Here is a 9223-nt window from a genome sequence, read left to right on the forward strand (position 1 = left end):
GCCACCCAATGCCTAGGCAGGCCCTTCTCATAATTTGATTTTCTAACCAATGTTTCAACAGAGCTAGGCGGTGCCTAGGCAGCCAGGGGGTCCAGGCCACCCAATGCCTTGGCAAGTGCCCAGAACCTGGACAGCCCAGTAGAAAGAAAAAAAATTTGGGGTCTTTGTCCCTCTAAAATAGGCTCTAATGGATTTTAGGTATCAAATGAACCTAAAACCCACAATGTTTTCCCTTTAGTATTAAAAATATATCAAAAAATGCCCTCAACGAGGGTATTTCCGCCCCTGGGAGGCCACCTGGGCGGGCCGCCTAGGCATGATCAAGCGGTCACCTAGGTGTGTTCTCGGACGCCCAGGGATATCCACCTAGGCCTGGGCGATGTGCCCAAGACTTCTAGATCGCCTGGCGGCCGCCCAAGTGCTGGGCAGTCCGCTTTTTAAATCATTGTTTCTAGCCATAGATGTAAACGTTATAAAACAATTCCATTATACTCAAATGTAACTGAGTATTGCCAGCTAGCATACAGCATGTGAATCAACCAAATTTATTTGAAGAATAAGATGACACTAACGGCAATTGCTTACAACACAAAATATTCATTCATCATACACGGGATGAGTCTGTTGAAATCATCTGAAGAATATGGTTATGCAAAGCACCATTTGTAACAAGTATACCACCAACAGGAAAGATCACCCTCCTTTGCAACTTGTCTGCTGCAAGCTCCAGGTCACTCCCTTTCCAGTCAGTAACCTGACAAATCTTCTCTTAGTCATAAGGATCATGGTTATAAAGCCTGGATAAAACTAAATTACCGCATGCAAATGCTTGTACTGTATGTAGTACAGAATCTAACATCTCTCTCTCTCTCTCTCTCTCTCTCTCTCTCTCTCTCTCTCGCATGCAGATGCTAGCATCCGAACATTATAAAAATGTATGGAAGTGAATACATGAAGATTGGACAGTTGCCTATCACATAGGTGCAGTTACGGTGTGCCAACAACAAGTGCACCACCATTCTCACTCAAACATAAAAAGACATGTAAATGGCCAGTCCACTGCATAACCCTAGAATTGTAACTTACAGATCGTGACTTCCAACTCGAACTTGCAAATCAGTTCCCCAATCATTTAAATTTGTTATCCTCGAATTTCCCCAGGGCATTGTTCAGTTTCAAAATTCAGAAGAGGACACCAATACCTAAAAGCCTTCAGAATGATGATAAAAAGAATGATCCCAAATGCAGATGTCAAATTGTGTTGAGTTTTCTGTAAAATAGGATTTTATTCCTGACTTTTAGTTATGAAAATGTGTTGACATGTTAGAACCTTTTTATTTCTGATGCAAGACTCGATTTCAATATCACCTTCAGGCTGATTCAAATTTCATTTCACATTGAAAAGATACTTGGGATTCATATGCATGGAAGAGAAATGTTAGTGCAAATGCCTGAAAAGATGAAAGGGCCAGCAACTCCAGATCATCATCACTATATGCGTACTGTATTCAATCACCCAAACAAAAAAAATATGCACACTGTATTCTGGTGCCAAAAAGAAAAAAATTCTAGTACTAATTCCTGAATAGTTTATAAGATAGAACGGGTGGAAAGCACTTACCCTGCCACCTGCTTCACTGACACATATCATACCAGCAACATGATCCCAAACCTAATTGAAAAAATGAAAAATAAAAGAACTCCCCAAAGCAATTTATTTCATCATCTCTATTACATTCAAGCTGCAAGACCAAAATAATGCTAACCTTTATAACAGTTTTCATCCTGGCACGAAGAATGAAAACAGAAGCCATACCCATTGCAACCATTAGATACTTACATAAGCTGCAAATAGAGAGACAATGCCAACATAAATTAAGGATGATCATTAGAAATAAAAAGTAAATACATTTACACCAATGGTGCATAAATGTATAATATACCAATCACTACTAAAAATAAAAATAAAATAAAAAAGATCCCAAAGAGTTTCTAAGAACCAATAACCTGCAGAAATCATCTTATGCAAGAAAGGCTACTCACCAAGAAAGCCAGAGCTTTGAATATACAAATTCATACTAGTTCAAACTCCTAACTCTGTGCAGCTCAAAATTACTCACGAGGTCCATCATGCATAGAGGTGGTGTCTTCCATCCCTACATGGGTCTTGCCTAACATAACAGCAAAGAATTTGCACATTGGGCAGCTTCTTGCTGAGTATGGTGTTTTTCATGGTGAAAGCTACTTCAAGCTACACATTTTTAATTTTGAAAGTACAAGAAGACCACAACTTTTCACTCTAATAATAGAATTGGACAAAATCAGATGCATTTGAGAAGCTTTCACAGTCCACTTTGTCATGGTACTGCTGGTCATTACTCTTAGAATGGTTTGGTGCCTGCGAGGTGTATCAACAGTGAGATCCCCATAAAACCGTAAACTTTGTAGATGATTTGGACCTTAGGCCCATTGATTGCCTTTGGCCCTCTAAAATTTCACTAAACAATAGAGTAAAATGAGATAACTCATTGGATCTTACCACAATTCACCAACTCTGAAGTACTTAGGCAAGCAGAACTCAAATATGGACAATATACACACATGCATGTGTGTGAGTATATGGAGATGCCAATAGCTACACAAACCTTGATTCGGGGCTGTTCAACTATGCGGAGATGTGAACATTAACATTCTACAGTATCCAAAACTCCTGATGATTTGCGGGCTTGCAGAATCCCATAATTTACTCCCGTACCAATTGGCAAAAGCGACATGAGTCAAGTAACCATCTTAAAGTAAAAAAAATGATGAGCAGATTAAGGATCTCATGAAAAGTCAATAAGTATATTAAGAACATAGGAATCTTCTACACTTAAATAAGATGGTAATGTTAATGAAATACTGGAGGGGGTAAAAGAATAAAACCTTCCACAACATACAGACTTAAGAACAAGTTTTGTTTTGTCTTTAATGCTGCTCCCCATATCAGTTGTTGAACTATAAATGGTTGACAATGGCAATGATTCCCAAGTTTGGCTATCAGGAATACAAAACCGAGCCTCGTAAACAAAAGCACAGGGGTCAACAGAGCACCTCGTCCAACCATCATGTATCACAAGGAAGTCCATGTTTCCCAACATACTTGATAACCTCCTTGTCCATGTTCCACAGCCAACATGAGAAACCATAAGTATTCCTGCTTGATTAGCATGACATTCTGAAATATTTGGTATCTTATCTTCAGAACACAATCCTTGAACAGAAACAGATTCTTCCTTCCAGTTTGGGCAGCCCAAAACACCAACAGCAATCTCCCCTTCAACAACAAGAGCCAAGCCAACCTGAAAGTGAAGATAGTTCTTCATTTACACACCACAGCCACAAGGAACTGACCAACAACAACATCAAATCCTGATAGATAAGGAGAAAAGAGATCATCCTTAATGTTCATATTAGTTCATAAAATGTTGATGGCCAAAACTGTCATGATCAAGCAGCATATGCAGGCTGACATAAGCAGAATAAAGAATATGTCCCTGACCTGATTTGATCAAAAGAGTCATGACAGATTTAGTAGATACAAGTCACCATGAATCGAGGTTGATATCATTCTAAAAACCAATAATCATCATGATCAGAGATTAGAAATTTACAATAAGCACAAATTCACAGTTATGTCTGCAATAGGTGATTCTTGTCTGTCTCTCAATGGAAGACTTGAAATTGCTAAAAAGATCGTCATGGAAATCAATGATCAATGATGTCTCTCACTCCAAAAAGGTCTTTCAAGACAATCAAGCTAAGTGCTTAAATTGTTATAAAATTAAATATAATGCTGAATTCGTTAGAATGGATTTGAGAACAAAACTGGAAGTAGATCATTCTCATGATACAAAATTACGTACAGTACCCTGGAAATGAAAAACCCAAAACAAAATATTTTCCAGACATAATGATTTATACACTGTGATCTGACTAATACGACCATAGAAATGATCACGAGTATCCAGCACAAGTCATGCACACAATCTCTATTCTGATAGCCTAGTACATACACAGTGCAGTTGCTTCACCACATAATATAGTTTCCGAAGCATGTCTAACCAATGTAACTCTTGTTATTGAAGAAATATAATGAACAGCATGGATCAAGGAAATCTTAGTTTGGCAGATTTCTATCCCTAAAAAAAAGCATCTAATTTGATCACAGGCTTTCTTCTAGATTTCTATCTTCCATCAGAGATAGAAATATGTGATGCATGTTCCGCTATGGAGGACTAAATAATAATTAAAGAATCATTGAATTACCACAAATATTGGCCATCCAGAATATGGATGTGGGTATCACAGATCCTATATAGGCTGTCAATAAGAGGGTATACTATTTATTTTGGATCTGAACATCTGATGATCCACCTGTTTAGTTTTCTATGTACAAACTGAACAGATTCACAAACCTGTTCCAATATGCTGGTGGCCAGCCAGCATAAATAAACTCCAACCTTGCATGGTAACCCTTCCTCCTAGTCAATGGATCATTCAAGCAGAAGGACAGAATATTTTCTTCAGAGAGTCAATGTGTCTTGGATCCAGTTTTCCATCTCAAAGAAAAGTACAAAATCTGCGATTAGAAGAGATCATCATCAACCCACAAAGTCTAGCTTCCTCACATGAAATTTTCATTAGTCTCATCAAGCCCCAAAATTTTTAAGTTGTTTAATGTATTAATTAGTCTCCAAGGCATTGAAACATTTAACAGTAAAGATTGTGTATTTATACTGAGAACATCACAGTAGCTAAGTCTCTTAAACTTCAGATGACTTCAATTTTTTGTTAAGTGAACATTAACTCCACAAAAATGTTGTTATTGAGATATTAGTATTCCATGCCACTAACGAATAAGGTTCCATTTGAGCTCAATTACTCAAAAGGTTGTAGCAGTAATCCATGATCTGAAATTATCAAAAATTGACATCAATATGTAAATACCAATGCTAACAGATACTTTATCCAATCTAACAGATGGTCGCCAAATATCATCCAAAGAATAGAGCAAGTAAATAGTAAAAGGAGAGCCATACAATGAGCAAAAGGTCGATGAACCAGTAGGCCAACTCATATGGAATTACCTCAACAACGATTAAACAATAACCATTTGTACTAAGGGCTACTGTGACAGAAAAGACCTTATCATCAAATCTCAGAAAAGACAGCAAATTGCTCACAACATAATAATATGAACAACTGGATATCTCATTTGACCAATGCAAGCAAGGTGAAATAGAGTTCCCTCTTAATAGGGTCCTAAGTCGTAAAAAATGCCCATTCTTTTCTGATTTTTTTCATTTTCACATAAGTTCTATAAAGATCGACAGTAAACAGCATTAAACTAATTAAATTATTTCATAAACCATGTGACTTGGAGGATGTTTTATTCTCCAAGAATACAGAAATCCTGCCAAGTATTTATGATGCTCAGAAGAGTAGAAGATAATTATTAACAAGGACATGACTGTCATTATTACAATTGATCCAATTGAGCTGAACTGTAATTTGTCATAGATGGCAGAATCTGAGCATTGGGATATGCCACTATTATAAGTGATCAAACTGGTTGATTGGCATTCACATAAAGGATGTGGAATCTCTTTGGTATTTTTCCTAGGCATAAAGGTGGCCTGTTCATCACTCATATCATCTCACAGTACGAGTACGATGTAAAAAATCATTTCATGAGCACATCACAAAGACATGAAATCATTGAATACTCCTTTTGATCCTAACATGAAAAACACCAAGCAAGAACTTTTTTGTAAAATTAATATAAGTAATGCTAAGCCAAATAAAGAACATCATATCACTTACCACATACAATGCCTTTCTACCCTTTAAAAACCCACGGGTTCCATCAATGGGATCAAGTACCTTCAAATAAATAATGAACCAAAATATCAATTTCAAGCATACCAAGTTAAATGTACAAGTAAATATACCTCTGATACATGCAGCAATGAAATTTCAGAAGTATAAAACCATTCTTGAAGGGGAAAATGGTCAGCAAGATGGATACAGGGAAGAAGTAATTACAGAATCAGCAGAAATGCATGGAAAAATCCAATTAATTCACTCGGAAATGGATGTAAAAGCACTGGAACATGCAGCCCAACAAAACATAGGACACCATGGAGTTGTATATGGTACATACAAGGAAGAATGCAAAGTGTAGATAGGGAGGAATGGGGAAATGCAGGGAAGATGACAGAAATGGTGCCAACAAATCCTAGTTTCTAAAACATGTTTCCCAAAAGCAGGTCTGTGAAACTATGCATTCAAATGTATGGCCATGATTACTATTTTCCATCAGAAGTTCATTTAGAACTAGACATAGTCAAAACTACAAAGCTGAAAAGTTTTTATGATTTGAACTCAATACTCTCCTTGCATGGATTCCATATGATAAATGATGGGCCACAATTATTATCCAATTCCACATATTCCAAAGCAATGCCAAAAGTTTCACCCCGAATTCTTGACTCACTAGAAGCAAGTATTAAGTTGATTCAAAAATCAGATCGAAACTTGTTGGTTATGATAGCATCTCAATTCTGAAGGTCTTCCAATGCAGATTAACTAAATTGCTGAAAATGAAGCAGAAAAGGAAATCTATAACTAATAAGCAAGTTATTATTCGGAATGAATTTCAATAATGATTGCATATACATCTAAAAGTTCAAGGCAGCAATCATCTTCAAACAAGTTTTCTGTTAGCAATCATCTACAAACAGGCTTTTCATCAAAGACAACTCATGCTGAACTTACCCAATATGTGGAAGGTTTAGCATCAAAAGTATGAGCACCACTTCCCCCTCTGTCAATAGCATTCAAAACATCCTCTTGACTCAAAGGCTTACTCTCAATGCTCGCTTTACCGATTACAGCAGCTAACACTGAGTCCACAAGGAAACTAGACGCGTAATCCTTATCTTCAATTGAATTTGTCAAACTTGATCTTAAGAAAGTGGAATCTTCCTCAGCCACCAAAGGGATTGAAGGAAACGATCTGTTTAGCTCTGTCACAATGGGGAACTGATTGAATCAGGTAACTGATACAGTTAAACAAATGAGAAGTAATGCAAGATGTTTTTATACCAAGGTGTTCACTTTAATATGTGTCTACTTGCTAAACAAAAAATAGAAAATTATATTAGAGAAGCATATATACTAAAAAAGACGACATCATTTTAAAAAAATATTGAGATCATAAATATCCCCTTCCAAACTCTAGCCATTTCAGCTTTGATCATGCTTGATATGCATAACCATTGAGAAATCTTGACTCCCATGTTATGATTGCTCTATGGACATGAAATTTGGTTACACATACATTTTATCTTATTATGTACTCTCTAAAAGAAACCCAACAGATACTGTGAGTTCATAGGTACTGCCTCAGAAACTCTCTGCAATACCACAAGGGAACTCCTCAAATTTGTTGGAAAGTTCTTGCAAGAAACATATACAGTTCATCAACCTTCAGATACTCCTGACCAGACATTATTTCACAAACAAAAATAGCATTTGAAATAGGAATTTCATATTTTTTAGAAGAAAAAGCATTTCATATTTTTTAGAAGAAAAAAAAATTGCGTTTTTGGTCCGAAAATAAAATGAACACCACAGAGACCCATTAAAAACATCATTTTAGTCATGATTTTATTCCAATCCATCACACTAGTAGAGCAGTGTTTCGCACTGAATTCAAGATTATCTACATCCCATCAACTTTGCATTCTTAAAAGAATAACAGGAAGACTAGACGCTTACCCAAGCTAATCAAAGCCTGCACACTGAAATCAGCAATTGTCACTGGCGTTTGATCATTTTTCTCAACGATTCGGCCATCATTCAAAGAAAGAGACTTCTTTACCTAACGGCACAGGAAAAATTGATCCAATAAACACTCAAACAATCCACATTTTAACAGCACTGGAAGAAAATAATAGCAAAACCCAATATTAACTGGATGAAAACTCTCACTAACATGGAGAGGAGAGTCAAATTAGGTAAAAAGAAGAAAAATACCAGAATTCACACTGGAACAAAAACAGAAGAATTATAACGTCAAATTCAATACGAAAATTCCTGAACTGACATCAATACATATACGGCAGGCGCTCTGCACAACATCTATCGCCACCTCAAGCTCTCTGTAATGCTTGGCTTTCTCTCTTGGGAAAGGCAAACAACACCTGCCAAGAAACAGTTAAAACAAGCCTTACTTTTTTTGTAAAAATGGTTTTAAATGAGCTTCTCTTCCTTTTCCTTTTTGTTTTTTAATGTGAAATTTGGTTTGGAATTTGATAGGGAGAGATTCGTAATGGAAACCTGATGGAGAATAAACGAGAGGAGATTTCTCTGGAATATATTCGTTCAGGGGATTTAAACCTCAGAGTGGATGACAGAGACTTAGAATGCAAAAGATTCATGTCGGCTTTCAGAAAAGATTCAGAGAAAAGGTCTCGAAAAGATTCATAGATCGAACGAGGCAGAAATGAATAGATTATGACATGTACCCAAAGCGAATAACGCTCTCTCTGGGCGGCGTGCATTTTAAGTTGTTTTGAATAAATGGATGAGATGAATTGTACAGACGGCCCGAAGGGGCCGACTTACTTGAATGCGTACTATGGCCAATCATTTTTATTTAGGACCCCGTTTTTATGCGGCCAAACTGGCATATGTAAAAATGTGGGCTTACCAATAAATATATTTTTTAAATATAATTTTATTTTAATTTTTATAGATTATATAATCTTTAACATGGAAATCATGAATATAAAATAAAAATTGAAATCTAAAAATCATAATTATATTAAAAAACGTTTGAAATGTAAATTACAATTGTTTTCAGATAGACCACCTATTTGCATCTATCTTTAAGATATATGATTTATACTTCTGGACCGCATACTATAGAAATACGGTCCAGCCCATATGAAACAATTTTCTTTTTATTTATTGAATATAAAATGGGATTGTATACTATGAGATTATTTATTTTTGGTACGAGAAGCTAATAGATTGAGAAGTGTGTTATGATAATCAAGAAATTTTATTTTGGATTTTGTGTCTAATCAATGATACATCTCAACCACTCGATTTCACATTCAATGGTCAATAATGATTGTGACCTTCTTATATCAAAAGCAAGTGGTCTCATTAT

At 36.1% G+C, this 9223-nt stretch overlaps 1 protein-coding gene across 8 annotated transcripts; it reads right to left on the bottom strand.

Annotated features, from left to right (window-relative positions):
* Positions 1 to 464: 464 nt before the first annotated feature.
* On the bottom strand, positions 465 to 8600 carry LOC18431678 (Inositol monophosphatase family protein). Of its 8 annotated transcripts, XR_016049464.1 has the most exons (11): positions 8386 to 8600; positions 8153 to 8249; positions 7825 to 7927; positions 6820 to 7070; positions 5866 to 5925; positions 4458 to 4621; positions 2926 to 3341; positions 2646 to 2789; positions 1767 to 1845; positions 1622 to 1672; positions 465 to 754 (listed from the first exon to the last, which is right to left on the bottom strand). XR_016049464.1 is itself a non-coding variant. In XM_006841794.4 (9 exons), the coding sequence occupies exons 1-9, from the start codon at positions 8484 to 8486 to the stop codon at positions 605 to 607; spliced, it is 1308 nt and encodes a 435-aa protein (XP_006841857.3). In that variant the 5' UTR covers positions 8487 to 8600; the 3' UTR covers positions 465 to 604. The 8 variants fall into 8 exon arrangements, 2 of the variants coding, with proteins under 2 accessions (XP_006841857.3, XP_020521267.2); XR_016049460.1 differs by lacking the exons at positions 2646 to 2789; positions 4458 to 4621 and adding an exon at positions 1087 to 1210; XR_016049461.1 differs by lacking the exon at positions 4458 to 4621.
* Positions 8601 to 9223: the final 623 nt, after the last annotated feature.

The sequence above is a fragment of the Amborella trichopoda genome, chromosome 2, assembly GCF_054954075.1.
Source record: "Amborella trichopoda isolate Santa Cruz 75 chromosome 2, AtrichopodaSantaCruz75HAP2 v2.0, whole genome shotgun sequence".
NCBI classification, from domain to species: Eukaryota; Viridiplantae; Streptophyta; class Magnoliopsida; order Amborellales; family Amborellaceae; genus Amborella; species Amborella trichopoda.